Source organism: Oreochromis aureus, linkage group 12 (assembly GCF_013358895.1).
Source record: "Oreochromis aureus strain Israel breed Guangdong linkage group 12, ZZ_aureus, whole genome shotgun sequence".
NCBI classification, from domain to species: Eukaryota; Metazoa; Chordata; class Actinopteri; order Cichliformes; family Cichlidae; genus Oreochromis; species Oreochromis aureus.
The window spans coordinates 24,646,924-24,667,400 of NC_052953.1; the positions used below are offsets into that span (position 1 = coordinate 24,646,924).

The window sequence follows — 20,477 nt, forward strand, 5'->3', positions numbered from 1 at the left end:
ATCTCTCTTATCTGATCTGGCGAGGTTGTTATTGTAATGAAATACCAGTGGAGATGAGCCAGGAAAGGAGAAGATTACACAGCATGAGCCATTCATGGCACAATCCATCCCTTCATTGCCCTGGGTTTTCCACACAGTGGGTTCAGGAAGTATGGTGGGGCATGTGAGGGCTGGATGTGGGCTGGAGGAAGAAGGCAGGAGAGCTGAGGTAACCACTCTGATAAGTCCATGTGTCTCTGCACTGCTTTGTGTTCTGACATGACAACCCTGTTGTGAATCAGCGCCACGAAGTTAAGACACAACAAAGGACGATTATTTTCTGAGATGGAAGAGTCAGGTTCCATCCTTTTGGTACTTTAATGAGTGGATGTGAATGTCAATACATCATCACAAGGCTGCAATTAATGAATAACACATTATCACTATGGGGTCAGTTTTGCTTGTCAAGGCCAAATCAGGCTTGCTTCTCTCATATGCTGCCCAGTCTGGCAGCTCATCGTAATGCTGCCCTTTAGTGCCCTACCATGGTTTCACACGGTACTGCAGTACTTTATTTTCCCTGATTATTTTACTTAAAAGTAGAAAGTCAGTTGTTTTTACTTCCATACCAGCGGTGGATGATTTAAGATAATCTTCAGGCTGCAGAAACCAAGAAATCTATGTCATTTGAAAAATACACTTGATCTTGGTTTCTCAGTCTCATTTACCAAAATTACAGGAGAGTTGGTACTGATTTCAACTGTTTAATGTCTAAATGTCATCAGAATATTTGGATCTGGAACTGATGCTCTTTTTTTTACATTCCAGTTCAGATGAAAGAAGCAATTAGTGGTTGTGTGTAATGGAAAGCAACAGTAGTGGTTTAAATCATGGTTTGGATCGATTGACGGGTATCACTCGTGTCTATTAGGCTGAGGTTTGTTTACAGACCCGCCAAAGCTACATGGAAGACAATCAAAAGAGGCCCCTCGTTTTCATTCTGCCAAAAGCTATTCTTTTAAAGATAAGTGAAATAGTGCGGAAAGTCATCAGAGTTGATTTTTCTGGTGGTTTTATTTGATTTGCATGACTTGCGGTTCCTCTGTGATGACAGTTCAGCTGTGATGTTTTATTTCTTTGCTTGCCTCGGACAGCAATGTATCTTTTGTTTGATCCCTCACAGTTTTTAGGAAAGACATTATACTTGAGCCACCGGTGCCCCTCTCCTCAAGAGCTGTGGGTGCTCTGCTGATCATCTCGCCATCTGAGTTGTGGTTTTGGTCACGCAGTTGTCGAGCACGGGCAGCAGGTACTGTGATGAAACGGCTGACGACATTGATGTGGTAGCTGCGCAAAGCCAGCAGCTTTTTAACACAGAGATCGAAGACATTGTTGAGGTCCTTGCAATCCTGCTGCTGGACAAAACTCCTCAGGGACGGCTGCAAAGAGATGTCGTTGATCATTTTCTTGTGAAGAGGTGGCATGTAGTCCCTCATGTAGATTAGAAAGGAAGCTGGGGAAAAACAAAAGCAGTGAATTCTTTACATTCATCTGTGGCACAGTTGGGATCATGTTATTGACAATTCGTCAGCCTTTTTACCACTTTTTGGATCATGTTTGACTCCCAGAAGCTCGTCAAAACAGTGCAGCAGACTGCTTTGTGCAGCACTCCCTCCTGAATACCTCATCGGCGCTGCCTGGACCCCTTCATAAACCAGCCCATTTGGCATACACGGGTTGTCTTTCCATCTAAGTATGATTATGTGACACGGGCACGCACATAGGTCTCAAAAACATGTTTCACTTTGCAACTATGTGAATTGAGTGAAAACAGCAATAGATTTCTATACCCAGACAGGTAGATCCTCATAATGCCATAGAAGACTGAAGGGTCCACATGCACTTAGGGAAGAAAAGAAAACAGTTGTTAATGGGATTCATTTTACAATAATGATGAAAAAAAAGAAAAAAGGCAAGAATTTAATCAATTGCAATCATTAAAAAACTTTTTTCTTTCTTTATCAATGAACCTATCCCAGCTGGCTTTGGGTAAAACGTTAACAGGTAAACGTTTCAGTCATTTATGAATAACTCTCTCAATTTAAACTTACAAAGATTCGGGGAAATGAGTTTTCTACCTGTGTTAAACAGCATTCAAAGTTCTGAGAAATCTCTGTATGCTGAAAGTAAACAACAAACAACTGTGATCTTTGGACCCTCGGCTGCCGCTGCATTGCAAACTATGCTAAATTATTTAACTGCATAGGGGTAAAAACACTTTTTGAAACACAGTTAACAACTCAACCAAAAAAAACATACATACTATTTAAACAAGACAGAGAACATGAGAACATCATTTCAGCAATCATGCCGCATCATATTCCATACATATTAGAAAAGCAAGACCAAAGTTAAACAAGTCCATGTCCTCAACTAACTCTAACCCTGTCTACAGCATAACCTGTTAGGAAACTCTGGGTCGTTGACCCAGAGTTCTGAGTTTTCATTATTATTGAACTTTGATTTCCTGCCATTAATTAATTCTTCAATCTTAAATATGATCAACCTATCTCTAATAATCGGCTATGTACCACAGGCCTTCAAGCTGGCTGTAGTTAAACCTTTACTTAAAAAGCCATCTCTAGACCCAGCTGTCTTAGCTAATTATAGGCCAATCTCCAACCTTCCTTTCATATCAAAAATCCTTGAAAGAGTAGTTGTCAAACAGCTAACAGATCATCTGCAGAGGAATGGCTTATTTGAAGCGTTTCAGTCAGGTTTCAGAGCTCATCACAGCACAGAAACAGCTTTAGTGAAGGTTACAAATGATCTTCTTATGGCCTCTGACAGTGGACTCATCTCTGTGCTTGTCCTGCTAGACCTCAGTGCAGCGTTCGATACTGTTGATCATAATATCCTATTAGCGCGATTAGAACATGCTGTAGGTATTACAGGTACTGCACTGCAGTGGTTTGTATCATATCTATCTAATAGACTCCAATTTGTACATGTAAATGGAGAGTCCTCTTCACACACTAAGGTCAATCATGGTGTTCCACAGGGTTCAGTGTTAGGACCAATTCTGTTTACATTATACATGCTTCCCTTAGGCAGCATCATTAGAAGACATAGCATAAATTTTCACTGCTATGCAGATGACACGCAGCTCTATCTATCCATGAAGCCAGGTAACGCACACCAATTAGTTAAACTGCAGGAATGTCTTAAAGACATAAAGACCTGGATGGCCGCTAACTTTCTGCTTCTTAATTCAGATAAAACTGAGGTTATTGTACTCGGCCCTGAAAATCTTAGAAATATGGTATCTAACCAGATTCTTACTCTGGATGGCATTACCTTGGCCTCCAGTAACGCTGTGAGGAACCTTGGAGTCATTTTTGACCAGGACATGTCCTTCAACGCACATATTAAACAAATATGTAAGACTGCTTTCTTCCATTTGCGCAACATCTCTAAAATTAGAAATATCCTGTCTCAGAGTGATGCTGAAAACTAGTTCATGCATTTATTACTTCCAGGCTGGACTACTGTAATTCTTTATTATCAGGATGTCCTAAAAACTCACTGAAAAGTCTTCAGCTGATCCAAAATGCTGCAGCAAGAGTCCTGACAGGGACTAGAAAGAGAGAGCATATTTCTCCTGTTTTGGCTTCCTTCATTGGCTTCCTGTTAAATCCAGAATTGAATTCAAAATCCTGCTCCTCACATACAAGGTCTTAAATAATCAGGCCCCATCTTATCTTAATGACCTTGTAGTACCATAACACCCTATTAGAGCACTTCGCTCTCGCTCTGCAGGCCTACTTGCTGTCCCTAGAGTATTTAAAAGTAGAATGGGAGGGAGAGCCTTCAGTTTTCAGGCCCCTCTTCTGTGGAACCAGCTTCCAGTTTGGATTTGGGAGACAGACACTATCTCTACTTTCAAGATTAGGCTTAAAACTTTCCTTTTTGCTAAAGCATATAGTTAGGGCTGGACCAGGTGACCCTGAATCCTCCCTTAGTTATGCTGCAATAGACGTAGGCTGCCGGGGATTCCCATGATGCACTGAGTTTTTCCTTTCCAGTCACCTTTCTCACTCACTATGTGTTAATAGACCTCTCTGCATTGAATCGTACCTGCTATTAATCTCTGTCTCTCTTCCACAGCATGTCTTTATCCTGTTTTCCTTCTCTCACCCCAATCGGTCGCAGCAGATGGCCGCCCCTCCCTGAGCCTGGTTCTGCTGGAGGTTTCTTCCTGTTAAAAGGGAGTTTTTCCTTCCCACTGTCGCCAAAGTGCTTGCTCATAGGGGGTCACATGATTGTTGGGTTTTTCTCTGTATTTATTATTGTTCGATCTACTGTACAATATAAAGCGCCTTGAGGCGACTTTTGTTGTGATTTGGTGCTATAAAAATAAAATTGAATTGAATTGAATTGATTTTGCCATTATTTATCGTTTCTAGTCTTTTGATTTCTTTGTTAGAGTTCTCTATCTTATGGTTTATGTCTCTGTGTTCTATAGTTGCTCTGTCTCCCCTGTCAGCCGTATCCACTTGTCAAGTCCGCGTCTCTGTGTTATGTTTCCTGTTTTACTTTGAAAGCCCGTGTCTCATGTTAATGTATCTGGTTTTGCTTCCCTTGTCTCGTTAGCCCTGATTTGTCCCAGCAGTGTTTCTCTCCTGTCTCTCATTCACTGATTGCTCCCTCTGTGTATTTAAGCCCTGTGTTTTCCTCTGTCTGTGTTGTGATCTACTGTCTACCATGCTGTGTGTTTTGCCTGTCAACTGGTTTGTTGCTTAGTTTATGTTCTTAGTTTAGTTAGGTTTCTGTTTTTTACCATCCAGCAATAAAGCTGAGTTTTTGAGTTAACGTTTGCCTCGAAGTGTCTGCACATTGGATCCTCCTTACTACCACTCCTGCCTGCACATCAGCCTTCACATAACATAACGTACAAACAAGGCTGTAACACATTTAGGTTTTACATCTGTATAAGTACCTTGCATCAGTTTGAGTGCGTCAGTCATGTCCTCAATAGACCGGCTGATGATCTCCAAGCCTCTGGCCACAGCCTCGGTGTCACCACACCTCACACCATTGATCACCGTGGGAATATTCTGCAAAGCAGTGGCTCTGTTAGAAATGTCCTCGCTTTAAAGGTGCCCTTATATTTGTCAGTTAACAACAATTATCAAGTGCACATTTTAGGATGTTTCCTATTTTTAATGCATCTTCACCTTCACCGCAGGAACTCCAGCCAGCTCCACCAGCAGAGTGACCAAGAAGAAACCTCGGGCACTTTCTCCACCCGGGAGGCTGACCAACAACTCCAGGTTCCTGTTTGACAAATGTAAGCCAGTAAACTTTGAGCACATTATAGTATGATAGTACATACTGTATTATACTGTGTGCAGAAACAGAATTTTACTCACTCCATGTTGAAAGGCCTGGCACAGCAGATATACAGATGGACATGAAAAACAGGACATATTTATACACATTTGCTGGGTTTACTCAAACTGCTGGCAGGAGATTAGCGACCTTACCCGTCAGGATCCTTCCTCTTCCAGTTAGCCAATACTGCATCTGCATGTGTGATAATTGGGGGAAGCCCTAAGCGTTGTGACACCTCCCAGTATGGAACAGCCAGACTGCGTGGCAGTATCTTAAAAGAATATCAAAGAGAAATCAGTCATACTAACTGAATCACTTAAGGTAACATGTAGCAGTCAGAAAACAGGAGGCAAAAGAAAAAGAAAAACTAACAGACAGTTAGTTACCTCAACTGTATCTTTCTCTCCCTCCTCCCAGACGTAGCCCATGGTCATCATGGTGAGGGCCAGGTGGGCCAGTCGTAACTCTTTGTGTTTCTGCAGAAACTTGCTGCTCAGCAGTGGCATCTGGTCAGAGATAACTGTACTGAGCAACTGCTTCACAATCATCGTGAATGGTGCTTTTCATTATAAATACCTTGTTAATACGGGAGCGCAACTCGTGGGACTGCGCTAGCTCCGGGATTTTCAGGGCGATATCCATCCATTGCTGGTAGTAAGGTGGAAGCTCTTGCTTTAAATGCACATCATGAGAAAATGTTAATGTTGCTCAGTGCCATTTAACACAACTGTAGCTGGTGTAAAATGCAAACAAATCCAAGTTCATGTTGTCCTTAAATGGCAAAGCAACAAACTCACTAAAATCCAAATGGCTCAAGGGGCTCAAAATGAAATGGTCACAACTTGTGACCATCATGTGTGTTGTGTCCTTGTGTCCAAGCAGGACCTTAACTTATTAAGCTTCTTTTTTAGGAACCAATTCTCCCATCCATCACTGTGTTCATGTTTTATTTCTGGATACGGAAATTATGAACATTATTGTTCTCTCCATTTTTGCTCTCTTCTATATGCAAAAAATGTGATTTTGTAAACGTCTTCCAGGAATAACGCTCACTTCCTTCCTCTTTGTTGGTCTCAATCAATACTAAAGTTAACATTTTTATAACAGCTTTTTTTTTTTTTGGCCCTATAAGAATTAATGTAATTGGCAAATTCTCATTAAAGGTTTATTTTTTTAAGTAATACAATGTGAATAAAATGTAATAATGTTACATCACAAACTTGAAACAAGCAAAGCTAAAATAACACACACGGGACTTCAGAAGAGCTTTTCAACGTACCAAAGGATCTGGAAGGATGAAGCCGAGTTCCTCTGAGACATGGTAGGACTCCAGAGAGAAGAGGGCTTCGGTCTGGTCTGTTTTAGCAGAAGCCATAGAGAAAACAAGGCAAGCACCAAAAACTGCAATGATCCTCTGACTAGCTGAATGATCCCGGAGACCTCAGTCTGGCTGGACTCGAGCACAAAGGTATTGCTTACACAATCTTTATACCTGACTTCTGCTGTTGCACAATTCCAACTGTAGAAAATCAATACTTCACTTTGTGAATCATTTAGTATGAAACAAATAATCGGTGTCACGCTTGGTTGATCTATAACCGTCCAAACTGTTAAAGTTATGCAAAGAAGAAACTAAAGCCAGGTGGGATGCTTTGCATGTTGTTAAAAAAAAAAACGCCTTGTTGTTTTCCCACATTAACTACAGGTTATCAGGAACTGATAACAAATAAGGAACACATATGTTGCTTTTACAAAAGCAGAATCATTTGTGTTTATCAGCCTTTTGTTTAGGAACTCTTTGACAGCAGATTCATCTGAAACAATAAATAAATACGCTAATAATAAGTTAATAACGTGCATACGCGTCTTTTTCAATTTGTATTCATATCCTGAAGATAACACGTTCTTTATGTTTTGACTGACAGCTATAAAAGACTACTACTTAAAAAAAAAGTGCTATATAACATTTTATGCCGTGTGGCTTTTAATTTAATTTGTGCATTCAAATATGCAAATCTTTCACGTGTTTTATTTTGAAGGGACTTTCTCCTTTTTCTACCCTCTATATAAAAGAGGATTAAGTCAAATTTAGACTGTCAGCCTCACCTGCTGGAGGAGACTGAACACTGCAGTTTCCTTAAACCAAACAGTAAATGAAGTAAATGAATCAGGCCAGTAATACTCAGTGTCCCAGAGCGCCAACAAACCGGCATTTCACTTTGCGATTTGTCACGTGTTTTGGAAATACTGAATGAAATGAACCCGCACTAGGACATGAATCTGTTGGAGAAGTTTCTTTGTTAAAATCAGCTCAGCGGCCTGATTTCTTTTTGAGCAACTCCACGTAAGCTTCGGTATTGTAACATTTGCAAGTCGGTGTAAAGGTCAGCTGTAATTTGATCCTCTTGCTTCTGAAACATAGTTAACAAATACCAGACTGCATTGTTGTGCTCTCTAACACAGACGACAACATAACTGGAACACTGTGTGGCTGTAAAGAGTTCCTGATCTGAGGCTGAGGACACAGCGGTCTGCCAGGGAGCTGGACTTTAAGGAAGTGCTACTTCACTGACAGTGCAAACTCTCTTTTAGTAGGCCTTAACTTTGGAAACCATGGCTGTCAGTACCCATGAGTGAGTTGCTTTTTTTCTTTTGTGCGTGTGTGTTAAATCACTGAACACTTCCCTGAACTGTTAAACAATAGCTAAACTTGCTGCCAATTAGATCCATTGATATGTTTTTTCCAGTTAAATAGCCGACATTAGCTAGCTGCTGACACTGAAGGATGATGTATGGTGATCATGATAAATGTCAAGTAAATCCAGGAGATTCGATGAGGTGACTCTGATTCACTGAACACAGTTGTTTTAATGCAGAAATTAAATGCTTTAACACAAAACTGATGAACGGCGGTGACTTACAGACCTACGAGTCTCTTAGGTCTGTTGGGGCTTTATTGCTAAGTAAGAAACTCCAAACAGCATCATTTTGGTAATATGAAAGAAAAATCATTCAAATTTGGGAATTTAAAAGTCAAAGTATGTGCTTGTGACACTGTAATGATGACGAAGATGTTAACAGTTAACGTATTTGAAGCGATAATGTGAGTCATATCAAAAGATAAAATGTGCACCTCATAACAACCTGTCTAAAAGAGACAGATTAGTCTGCTAAGGTCTGTGTATTTCCTTTAATATATTTGTATTATTTCTTTATTTTATATTAGTGTTTAAGAGTTTTTTATTTCAATTATTATTATTTATTTGCTTATTGTTGTGTTTTTTAAATGAATTATGTATTTATTTATTTATTTATTTATTTAATCTAATTTCGTTGTGATGGTGTGGTAGTGCCAGAATTACAGAGAAGTATCTTGTGTCTTAAACAAACAGAAATGTATTCAGTTTTTCTCGTCTATCCGACATGCTTGCAAACACTGCGCGCGCTCGCGTGTGTGTGTGCGCGCGCGTGTGTTTTAGTGTATACATACATGCAAAAGTTAATCCCTGGTCTTTCTCCGCTGTGTGCGAGTCCACCTGACCCGACTGAAAGTGGACACACCCCTTCTTACACCACTATGATTAGAAGTGAGCTGATCATTCATGCTGAAGTCTGCTGCACACTTAATGTGTCAGAGGATGCATGATGAGTTCAATCATAATCTGGGCTAAATAAAGTGTAAAGTATGAGCGGATCAGTGTTTTGTAATAAATAGGTTCTGTTGGTTTTTTTCTTTTTTTTTTCCGTCTGTGCGCCTGCCTATTATTAGCTACGGAGGCCATCCAGTAAGTGGAGGTGGCTCTATGACGGTCAGGGCTGCAACTCTGCATCGCACCGTTAGACTTCACCTCAGCGTCCGCGTTTCTGCCAGTGCCATCGGGCTCGTCGCACTCGTCGCAACTTTGCTGTAACATCGGCTATTTCCAAGCCTCGTTCACCTCGCCTTGAAGATGAAGTTAAATACGAGCTGCCGTCAGGAGCAAGACGCATCCGATGGAGCCCTGCTTTTTATCTCGTTCATCGACCAACCCGATGCAGCACTTCCTTATGTTGCGGTAAGGATGGTTGGCAACCTTTACGACCACAGCATCAGAGTGGCTTTAATTCGTTTATTTGGTGTGGGGGGGAGGCTGGTTTTTGCGATGAACTCGGAGCCGGATAAACAGGCTCAAGAGTCAGTGACGGGGCGTTACATAACGTGTAATGCAGCAGAGCCTCATGACTAGTGTCTCGGTGGTGGAGGGAGGCACTGTTCGGTCCTTCTGGTAGGGTATGCACGTTTTTATCATCCTTGTTATGGCAGATAACCGAGGCTCCTTAAAAAATGTGTTTTTAAGATGATCGACTCAAGGCACTGTGTGTTATATAGTATATCTGACCACATTTAAAATATCATTAATTAATTCGTGAATTGCGCATTGTAGTCTGTAACAGGAAAGGGCATTTGAATGAGCAATTGTAGGGGCGGGGTATCTCTATAGTATCAGACAGGCCCAGCCTAAGGTCAGACTGCGAGTTGTTTTGAAAGGTGAGAGAAGCCTATAGTGATGCGGATTATGCAGTGAATGAAGAGCTGGATTTTTTATGAATGGCTACAGAGTGACCATGAGGCAAAGAAATCCTAGTAACCCATGATAGTAATATTTTGAGCACTGTGTGAACCAAAGTAAGCAAATGATGCTGCAAAAGCGTCTTTGATAGAAAGTCCTTTTAGTGTAAGAGCTATCGAAGTTATGCTTTAGAAAGGGAGCTGCTTTTTTATTTTTTCTTGATAGTGGGCACTTGACTTCCAGGTAGGGGTAGCTGGCTTCATTCATAAGAAGGCAGCACTATCTGAGAATATAAATATGAATGGAGGCTATATTCCCAGTCTGCTTACACTTTCAAGAGGGGGGGGTGGGCTCAGATGGAGGTTTGTTGTTTAATCGTGTAAGCTCTGGATGTGTAAATTAAACATGGTGTGACTTGGGTTTCAGATGGTTTAAAATCAGGTTACGAAACTACACAGTGGTGTTGTCTCTATACGCCAAATCAAAAAAATAGCATAAATCACAGAGGCTTGTCTGATATAGGGTGTAACACACTGACACCAACCACAGTTCCCTTGGAAACCGGAACAGTGACCTAAATCGTCAGCAACCATTTTCAAGACACAGCAATAGTCTGTTTACCTATTCCTACTGTTTCATTTAAGGCGCATGCGTGCATGCCGCATGCATGAAGGCTTTGATGACTTAAGTTATAAGCTGAGGTATAAGGTTGGGGTGCTATGCTTGAGATGTAATGACATAGGGAAAAAAGAAAGGGAATTTTAGGTTTGCTCATGGCTGGAGGAATTGCAGGGATGTGTCATACATGTAGCATTGCAGCAGCCTTTATTAACAGGGGAGCAGTAGCATTTAAACTTATTTAACTCATTTCAAACTAAGAGTCTCTACCTTTTAATTAAGGTTGAATAAAACCAGCCTATTATTTTGAAGCTCTTTTTTGTTGTTGTTTGCTCAGTGCTTTCATTCTTTTCTACATCAGGAACAATAAAAGGGAACTTGTGAATAGACACAAGGAAGTCACGAGGCCATCCCCTGATAGCTCTGCAGGCAGAATTAGCAGTGCAGATGAAGCCTTGTCAGTGTCTGTCCCTGCAGCGTTCATAGCGGGGTAGTATAGGACTGAAAGTGCTAATACACGACTTTCTGCACACCTTTATATTCTGACAGGCCCCAGCTGACGGATTCTGATATGGACTATGAGAGACCAAACGTTGAAACTATCAAGTGTGTGGTGGTAGGAGACAATGCAGTTGGGAAGACCCGCCTCATCTGCGCCCGGGCTTGCAATGCCACCCTGACTCAGTACCAGTTACTCGCCACACATGTACCCACGGTCTGGGCAATTGACCAATACAGAGTATGCCAGGAGGTGAGTAAGAAAGCTCAAATAGTTGTTTTTTTTTCCCTCGATATAGAGAGGCTGGTGGTTGTGCGTATACAAATATTTTTTTGGCACCTATCAGGTTTTAGAGCGCTCAAGAGATGTTGTGGATGATGTCAGCGTGTCACTCCGGCTTTGGGATACTTTTGGAGACCATCATAAGGACCGGCGTTTTGCATATGGCAGGTGGGAAAATGGGAAATTCAGTGGTCTTTTTACCATCAGTTGCTTTCATCTTACCAGAAATAAGCAAGTTTGCCCTCTGGCTTCCCTTCAGGTCTGATGTTGTGGTCTTGTGCTTCTCAATCGCCAATCCCAACTCTCTGTACCATGTGAAGACTATGTGGTACCCTGAGATCAAACACTTCTGTCCCCGTGCTCCTGTCATCTTGGTAGGCTGTCAGCTGGACCTGCGCTATGCTGACCTGGAGGCAGTGAACAGGGCACGGAGGCCTTTAGCTAGGTACTCAGTTTTGCATTTATCTCTCTGTATGCAAGAACCTTCAAGTTTCATGCCCGAAAGGTTGATTTACTTCCGATTAACTTCTGATATGTTTCCTAATTTTTCAGACCAATAAAATCCAGTGAGATTCTTCCTCCAGAAAGAGGCCGGGAGGTGGCCAAAGAGCTGGGAGTACCATATTATGAAACCAGTGTTGTTGCTCAGTTTGGAGTCAAGGACGTCTTTGATAACGCCATCCGAGCTGCGCTCATTTCACGCCGCCACCTGCAGTTTTGGAAATCTCACCTCAGAAATGTCCAGCGACCTCTCCTTCAGGCACCCTTCTTGCCACCAAAACCTCCCCCACCTATAATCACTGTGCCACCTCCCCCTACCACCACAGAGGAGCATCCAGCCGGTCTTCTCGAGGACCCACACTGTGCTGATGTCATCCTGGTCCTGCAGGAGCGACAAAAGATTTTCGCACACAAGATATACCTGGCGACATCCTCTTCAAAGTTCTACGACCTCTTTATTATGGACATGCAAAATGAGGAGATCGAAAAGCCCCCTCGGGGTCCGATCTCTGGGCGAGAGCTGCTGATGCGTGCCGCAAGCTTTGATGTTTGTGAGAGCAGCGATGATGGCGACAGGGCCAACCTGAGGGCCTGCACTAGTGACGGGACCTTGAAAGACTCCGAGGTCGCCCGGCGGGGCAGACTGCTCTCCTCGTGGAGCCGAGCCTTTGTCAGCATTCAGGAAGAGCTTGTGGATGACCCCATAACGTACAGCCCCAGGCCTATGACTGTAGTCCACATGGACCAGTCCATGCAGCTCGGTCCTTTTCGAGCAGTACTTCGCTACTTGTACACTGGCCAGCTAGACGAGAATGAAAAAGAGCTAATGCACATTGCTCACATCGCTGAGCTGCTGGAGGTCTTTGACCTGCGGATGATGGTGGCAAACATACTCAACAATGAAGCCTTCATGAACCAAGAAATCACCAAAGCCTTCCATGTGCGGCGGACAAACAGAGTCAAAGAGTGCTTGGCCAAAGGCACTTTTTCTGGTGAGAGCAAATCATTACATGTGTTTGTTTGCCTGCCCAGCTTGAAGTAGAGTGGATGCCGGTGTAAGTGAGGTTTTACTAGCTCTCACTTCTGCGTTGCAGATGTAGTTTTCAAGCTAGATGATGGGACGATCATGGCCCACAAGCCTTTACTCATCTCTAGTTGTGACTGGATGGCCGCTATGTTTGGCGGGCCTTTTGTTGAGAGCTGCACCAAAGAGGTGAGTCGAGGACAGGCTAAAATCAGCCCTGTATGAAACACGTATTCTACATAGTTCAGCATTTATAGTTATATACTTATTACCAGTCAAATCATTCGCAAATTTAATTAGTTTATAATTAAAGAAAGCACACTTGTGTAGCACATCTCAAATACACAAAGTGGCTCGTGTAGCACACCGATGGACTACGTGAAGTGTGTAAAAAGTATAATTAGAGGACTGCAAATATGCTGTAATACAATTACATTGGCTTTGTGATCCAAGCGTACTGCAGTTCTCTGAGGCCTGCTAATTGTGCCTGATTCTACTATGAATGTAAAAGTACTACAAATTCATAAAACACCTGATAGAAGAAAAACTTTTTAGATCGTTTGGAATTGAGATGGTGTCTTTTCAAATGATCCATACTGTATCAGATAGCTCTGCAAAGCTATATTTAGATTGATCACCTATGAAACTCACAATGTGTCTCTCCCTTGCTGCACAAAAAGTAAATATTTATTTTAGTCTGATCGTGTAAAATGTTGAACAGGAGATTCCTTCTCGCTCTTCCTCTCTCTGTGCACACCTGCTGAATCCTTCAGGACCTGAATCATGTATGTTTTCTGCTCCTAAGGTGCTGTTCCCCAACACAACTCGCAGCTGTATGAGGGCTGTGCTAGAATATCTGTACACGGGCCGCTTTTGTTCTCGCTCAGATCTGGATGCAATGGAGCTCATTGTTCTTGCCAATCGACTTTGCCTCCCCCACCTGGTTGCACTTACAGGTATTACATTTGGTATCATTTTCCTGTAAAGTACAGGATTGTATGACATGCAGCCGCAGTGTGCCCTTCCAAGCCGTTGCCTACAGAGAGCAGCTTTTATGTTTCTTTCAGAACTCTACACAGTAACAGTGCTGACGGAGGCGGCGATGATGGGGGCTGACATCGATGGAGATGTGCTGGTGTACTTGGATATGGCCCAGGTAGTGTGACCTGCCAATCATTTCGAGCAGGGATTGTTCTTAACGCACTTATATAACACTGTGACAAAATAGATTTTATTTTTATTATTAATGAGGGCATTTCTCAGAGGGGACTTCACTTGAGGCTAAAATAGTTTGCACGGGCACAGGCAGTAGGTGGGGCAAAAGACACATTAAATTAAACTGCCCTTACCTAGCTGAAGGATTTTTGGTGCAGTGAGCAACTGGGAGACAGGAATCATGCTCAGCACTGTACATCGTCCTCTCATTAAGTTTCAAATGGGTATATTTTCCATTTACCCGGCATGCTCATTTTACAACAACCTGAATAGTTTTACATTTATTTGGTACAATTCACCACTGAAACACAAACATTAAAATGAAATTGCATGCTGTTTTTTATTACTATACTGCTGCCTGCTTTACCAGACCAGAATATACCAAACAAATCGAACTGGCTAATGACTGTTAGATTTTTTTGGTTTGTTTTTTGTGTGTTTGTGTTGTGAAAAGAAAAGGATAGATTTGTGGGAAAATATATTGGAGAAAGACTGTTGATATATATTAGAATCCTTAGAATTTGTCACTTTCTGCTGTACTTTGTTAGTTGCCATACTAACTGCAGCATGCTAAAATTAGCATAGTAATGCTACCATGACTAAGCTTCTAAGTGCAGTACAAATTTACTTAATGGCTCTGACAAAGAAGTGTAAACAAGACAGTCTAAATGTAAGGTCAACTCAAATGGCCTCTGCACTCCAAATATAGATTGTTTTTTTAAATATGTGCATTACCGATCATTGCTTTTCACGTCAGCAAACCCCAGCACTGCTTTTTATCTACAAAACAAAACACACAGAGTGATGATATATGACTTTGTGTGCTGACAGTTCCACGGTGCCCAGCAGCTCACTGGCTGGTGTCTTCACCACATCTGTACCAACTACAACAGCATCTGCCGCAAATTTCCCAGAGATATGAAGGCCAAGTCTGCAGGTAACAAACATCTGATCAACCTTTAATGCTCTCCTGTCATTAGTAGCGAACGCCAGTGTGAGACAGAGAGGAGCTAAAGAAAAGATTGTCTTGAAAATATTTATTCTGATTCAGAGAACCAAGAATACTTTGAGAAACATCGCTGGCCGCCGGTGTGGTACCTGAAAGAAGACGACCACTACCAAAGGGCACGCAAAGAGCGCGACAAGGAGGACTACCTGTACCAGAGGAGGCAGTGTAAACGCAAGTGGCTCTTCTGGAACCTTCCTTCTTCCCCTAACTCGAACTCTCCATCTTCTGGCTCATCTGCAGTCATCTGACGGAGTGGTAAAGACAGGCCCACTCTGCAGCGCGTCAGTGTGGATGCAAGCTGTAAAAGCTCCAGTCAAACATAAGCGCTGCTGGCTAGATACGCCCCAATTATTCAGGCACACAGTTACATTTACTGTTTGCTTACCTCTGCAGTCAAACAGCACCCCAGGTTTCCAAGCTCAGCTCAGTCTAGCGGTCAAAGTAATGAGTTTTGTTTCTTAGATTTTTAGCTTGTTATACGCGAGACTCAAATCTCAGTGACATGAACCTTACTGACAAACGGTACAGTATATCTGGCGCAAATATCAGCTCACGTGGATTGTTGTGCGTTCTGCCGCCCGAGTTTTAAGTTTTAAAAACAGGACTCTGCTGGCACAGAACCTTTCACCTGTGGTCACAGTTGTCATCAGTTACCTTGAACTGATAACCAAGTGCTGCTTATCAGCTGCAACAACCAGCAATTCAACACAGAATTTAAGTCTCAGAGATATAACACTTTGCCCTTAAGTGTTTTTACAATCTACCAAACTATGTGTACAGTATGAGCTCATCAACAGGATGTAACAATAGCATGGCCTACCTGGAAACAGTTACTCCAATCATGCCTGTTATTATCGTGGATGCATAAGTGATAAAATACTGGCAACTTCTACTCATGTATATTTTTGTACAGTCGTTCTATTTTTGAATGTTTGTGTACAGCTTGCATAGCTGAAGGCGATGCAAGCCCGGACACAATCAACTTGTGATTTGTGTCCTCTTGTCACAAAAGGGCTGTCGTTTACATGAATTGATTCAGTGTCCGGAGACACAAGAGATCCAAATCAGAGAAAGAATCAGTCTTTTCCGTAAAATGCCAGCAAAAACAAACCAGATCAATAATATTTACTACGTGTCGTTCGCTGAGGATTTTTATCAGTTCTTCACTGAAGGATTCCGTCAGTTTCCTACAAAGCAGCATTTCTGGAGCCGAAGAGACCACGTGGACTCTGTGACAGCGATGTGTATCTCTCTCTCTCTCTGGTGGTGATTTAGCCTTTAGAGATTGATCTTAGTTGATTAGAGGTTGCAGTGGGATATGTAAGACTCGCGCATGCATGAGGCCTCCTCACGGCCCTTCATGTGAAGTCATCAGTACATCTTCTACACACCCAGCACTTTCTGGACTCTTCTCTGCAGAGACAAACACACACACAAGAACCTCCAGTATTGGCATCCTTTTGAACAGCGTTAAGGACAGTATGGCATCATGACACACTCAAGCAGATCTTCATTATTTCTTTTAAAGGAACTGGGAACTGGCTGCATTGCTAAGATGTTCAAAATGTTTCCAAAACAGTTGTGAAGAGGTTTCAATCAAATCATTTTTCTTGATTTGTTTCGCACGCCTCACAGTATACGTTCAGAGCTGTCATCTACTGTTGTACTTGACTGTCAGAAGGGCTGCAGCATTTCGATCAGCAGTCACGGCGCTCAGCGAAGATGGGTAGTACTGTAAATTGTAAAAAAAATATCAACTGCAAGTAACTTGCATCACTCTAATGTGCTGTTACCTAAAAATGTGCACTGCAGGCAGTGAGCAGAATTATACAGTATTACTGAGTAATACACACACTGAATACAGACTTGACTTATCTGACTTGCATTTAGTTACTGTGCAGCTACAAACTGTTGTTTAATACTCATTGTGCTTACCTCCATTATATATCTTACTATACATAGAATTTACAGGCGGTTCAAATATACAGTTGACTACTAGCAAAATAGGATAGTAAAGTAGACACATTGCATTATAAAGATCTACATTCATAAAACATGCTAATGCTATGTAAAAGAATCAGTTCCAGCATTTGCTTTTCAGGCTTGCTTTAATCCATTATGATCATTCTTTTCAACAGCATTTTTAAGTACACATAATTAGAGCCAAGAAAAGAGTTTAAAATAATTAAGTGGTAAGGCTAAATGTATTGCTTGTATTAATTCCTTGAGTAATAACTACACTGCATGAACAGAGCCCCGCCAAAATAGATGACATTAATTTGCAGTCGTTTAAAAATGTAAGGCATATCAGAGTGGTGGTTCTGATGTTCGAAGCGGTATCTTTAAATTGCTCTCTTTTATGTTAAAACATCTGTTGTTAAGCAAAGAAAAAATTGAGAACTTTCATTTTTAGGTATTTTAATCAGCAGCATAAATGACAGCAAACACCAGAAGGCTGATGACCCTCCGATTTTATTCTAATTCTGAATGTTTTTAAGTGCTCAATTATTTGAGTAATAGATAGTGTTTAGTTAACTCAAAATACAGTTTAGTGTACTTTAGCAGCAGGAGGGTCTATATTGCTATAGCTCGCCTTGATGGTAGGACTGATGAAGTTCATAGACATGGTTTCCATTCCTCAGTGCATCGCATTTCTCAGCGAATCTTCTACTGTTTTGCATCAAGAACACCTCATGCCTTAATGTACAGTGTACTGTAGTGTGTGCTATTGAATGTAAAGTAGTGTTACTGTGGTCACTAGTTTGTTTGCTATATCGTAAGCTACTATGGTGCTCTCTAGGCTGTGTGTGTATCTATAAATGTACATAATCCATAATTTGGATATAAAGCAATCAGTCAGTGTGTGATTCAAGGAGTCCAGTGAGTGTGTGTCAATTTGAACACTGCTAAAGGTTTATGATTTTGGTTTTTTTAAAGCTGAAAGACAAGATTAAAGACTCTGGCTATTAAGGCCACACTAGACTAATGACAAACCATCGAATTTGTGACATTAACCATGAAATTAATGCAGGGATTTCAAAATTTCGTTTCATTATTTTAAAGTTTCTTTATGTACTCCACTGAGCTCCAATTTCTGAGACTGCATAGTAGCAAAATGCTAAGATAGTGTGGACACTGGAAGCTAGATGCTAACTCAAAATGTAAATATATATATTTGACTTCTGCAAGTCGAACTCGACATAGCAATCGATACAAGCTATTGCATAGGTTAACATACATACTGTTTTGTACTATGCATACTGAAATGTCTGACTTTGAAAGTATAAACTTGCACTGCTTTGTAGCACCGGGTTCTCTTCAAATTGCATTAAAGGGTACTGCAACATCATTAGATGAAGAAGTAGACAACATCAGGTTAAAAAAAGAAGAAAAATAAGATCATGAATTTTAAATTAGTTACTACTGGGGGCCCTCTTCCATTTGTTTGGGTGCTAATATCACAGCTGCAGAGAAGCACAAACCAAAGGGAGCTTTAGCAGCACCAGGAATATATATTATATGCTGCACAATCACTACTGCATAGTTTAAGAGGCCTTGATCAGAAATTGTTGAAAATTAAATAAAATTAAAAAAACAAAACAATAACAGAAAAGAAAAAAAACTTGAATGTTTTCTCAGTGTTCAAAACCTGGATGACACTTTGTTTAGTCACCAGGTTTTTATTTTCTTTGTCTTCGTTCTCAAGAGCTGTTTTTATTGTTTGGGAGCTATAAATATGAAATTCTGTAGCATGTGTTCTTGAAAACGTGTAAATAATATTTACTAAATAAACAAAGAGCAACACGTGGAGTCCGGTATGGTGGAGTCTGTTTATTTGGTCGTGTTACATGAAACTTGTGCAGCCTCATCACACGTCAGGAGGACCGAGCTCTGCGCAGAGGCGGCAGCAGCTGAAGCAGAAGGAGGAACCTGCAGTCAAACAAGCACCAGCCGACAACTTTTGAGACATGGTAATGTTTATGACACATGTATGCTGCTATTCTTAATGCTAGTTTAGATGCCTGCTGCCTGTGTGTAGTTTTATTTCAGGTTAGCTGTCGACTTGTCGACACTCCGACGCTCAGTAATACACTGCATAAATATAAACAAGCTAAAATAAGTAAAGGCTAAACTTGCTAGTGTTAGTAACACATTAAAAGGCATTGGGACTCGCTTTTAGTACAGCCTTGAGTTTAACAGTAGAAAACAAAATATAACGGAAAGCAATGACGTGAAACGGAGATGGGAGCCATTAAAAGTTAAATATAGCATCTAACGCATTAGCAATTTTTGTGGTGTAGCGCGCGACCGGCTCTGTTTAAGGACACACGTGACATAAATAAAAAATTTGTGATTGGACAATGACGTTGCCTAGAGCCGTGAGCACCCAATTCCGCCTGTGCTTTTTATGCGAACTACGTTATTTTTCTCTTGGTGTGCAAACTTGCGTAGTGATATGCTGCTGATGTGTCATCTAGTCGAACAGGTGTAGGTGAGTTTAGATTAAGCTCTGATTGGCTGAGTGTGGGCAGCAGGTGACCTAAATGTAACCAAACCTGATCAAGCAAAAAGGACCAGAGGAGGGCGGAGGCATACTAGCTTTGCTAATCAGTTGACTCTTAAGTAAGCGAAGGGGAAAAAAGTTAAACTGCCAGGCTAACTGCAGGTGAATGATTTGCGCTTTTATGAAGCTACAACTTCTTTTTGATTGGAGTTTCTGTTCACACTTAAGCATCAATGTATCAATATGTGTCTACAGAACATTAAAAACTACAAAATCACTTACAGCTGTGGCTCTCCAAAGACATTTACCTCCATCAATGTCTGGCAAACATGACGCTCATCATTGATTTTCTTTTGCTTTTGTGGAGCCACACTGCATTGATGAAAAGCAGAGCAAATAGAGACTCTTCTACATCTGCCGGTATGCACAAGATGCACAAGCGTTTTTTGACCTGGACCTGGAGTGCCACTTTGTAATTCAATGTTTCTGAGAGCCTGTTGCTGCAGAATAATACTGTTCGCCTCAGAATATTTCCTAGATGATAGATGCCTGGCTAATCGCTGTTGTTCTGCAGGCCATACTTGCTCCTATTTTCCGGCTCATCCTTTTGGGGCTGTTTCACACGGAAGCAAAACACCACACCCTCAGCTCTCAGGATGCTTCTTTCTGTCAGTAAGTCACCGATGAGAGCTGTGATCATACTGTGTTTGCAGTGTGTTTGCAATGATACAGTTGTGTTCATATGTTTCAAATTTCTTTGAATTGTTTTTCCAGGGTGGAACGGTTGTGCAGCTTAGATCTATAATATGATAACAATTAGGTGCACAAGTGTGAGTTTATTTTGGATTTTCTCCAGTTCACACAGAGTCAAAAGTATGCATGCACAGTCTTTTCATAAATGG

The 20,477-nt window shown here is 41.4% G+C and overlaps 3 protein-coding genes across 7 annotated transcripts in view; 2 read left to right on the top strand and 1 right to left on the bottom strand.

Annotated features, from left to right (window-relative positions):
- Nucleotides 1–310: 310 nt before the first annotated feature.
- Nucleotides 311–6,963, bottom strand: ido1 (indoleamine 2,3-dioxygenase 1). The gene is made up of 10 exons (XM_031726996.2): nt 6,653–6,963; nt 5,950–6,045; nt 5,760–5,879; nt 5,526–5,644; nt 5,412–5,426; nt 5,217–5,316; nt 4,979–5,096; nt 1,830–1,881; nt 1,580–1,728; nt 311–1,492 (listed from the first exon to the last, which is right to left on the bottom strand). Exons 1-10 carry the CDS (start codon nt 6,746–6,748, stop codon nt 1,095–1,097), a joined length of 1,263 nt encoding a protein of 420 aa, XP_031582856.1. The 5' UTR covers nt 6,749–6,963; the 3' UTR covers nt 311–1,094.
- On the top strand, nt 6,705–18,881 carry LOC116310244 (rho-related BTB domain-containing protein 2). Of its 5 annotated transcripts, none has more exons than XM_031726994.2 (11): nt 6,705–6,841; nt 7,837–8,006; nt 11,091–11,292; nt 11,387–11,490; nt 11,582–11,767; nt 11,875–12,815; nt 12,918–13,036; nt 13,653–13,803; nt 13,915–14,003; nt 14,894–14,999; nt 15,114–18,881. In XM_031726994.2, exons 2-11 carry the CDS (start codon nt 7,987–7,989, stop codon nt 15,317–15,319), a joined length of 2,124 nt encoding a protein of 707 aa, XP_031582854.1. In that variant the 5' UTR covers nt 6,705–6,841; nt 7,837–7,986; the 3' UTR covers nt 15,320–18,881. The 5 variants fall into 5 exon arrangements, with proteins under 5 accessions (XP_031582854.1, XP_039476581.1, XP_039476582.1 ...); XM_039620647.1 differs by lacking the exon at nt 6,705–6,841 and adding an exon at nt 7,139–7,727; XM_039620648.1 differs by lacking the exon at nt 6,705–6,841 and adding an exon at nt 7,139–7,717.
- Nucleotides 18,882–18,885: 4 nt separating this feature from the next.
- Nucleotides 18,886–20,477, top strand: part of LOC116310220 (phosphatidylethanolamine-binding protein 4) — a 52,031-nt gene continuing 50,439 nt past the window's right edge. Inside the window, exons 1-2 of the mRNA XM_031726949.2 lie at nt 18,886–19,042; nt 20,150–20,247. Coding sequence (XP_031582809.1) covers nt 19,040–19,042; nt 20,150–20,247 — 101 coding nt within the window. The 5' untranslated portion in view covers nt 18,886–19,039. The remainder of the gene's footprint in view (nt 19,043–20,149; nt 20,248–20,477) is intronic.

What these genes read in the sequence shown, in the direction of transcription:
- ido1 (XM_031726996.2), bottom strand. Translation starts at nt 6,748, where the DNA reads ATGGCTTCTGCTAAAACAGACCAGACCGAAGCCCTCTTCTCTCTGGAG. An exon ending in CTGGAGTTCCTGCGGTGAAG is followed by an intron (nt 5,097 to 5,216) that starts GTGAAGATGCAT and finishes ACTGCTTTGCAG; the next exon opens with AATATTCCCACGGTGATCAA. An exon ending in ATGAGGATCTACCTGTCTGG is followed by an intron (nt 1,729 to 1,829) that starts GTATAGAAATCT and finishes AATCATACTTAG; the next exon opens with ATGGAAAGACAACCCGTGTA.
- LOC116310244 (XM_039620646.1), top strand. Translation starts at nt 9,367, where the DNA reads ATGGAGCCCTGCTTTTTATCTCGTTCATCGACCAACCCGATGCAGCAC. An exon ending in AATACAGAGTATGCCAGGAG is followed by an intron (nt 11,293 to 11,386) that starts GTGAGTAAGAAA and finishes GGCACCTATCAG; the next exon opens with GTTTTAGAGCGCTCAAGAGA. An exon ending in GCACGGAGGCCTTTAGCTAG is followed by an intron (nt 11,768 to 11,874) that starts GTACTCAGTTTT and finishes CTAATTTTTCAG; the next exon opens with ACCAATAAAATCCAGTGAGA.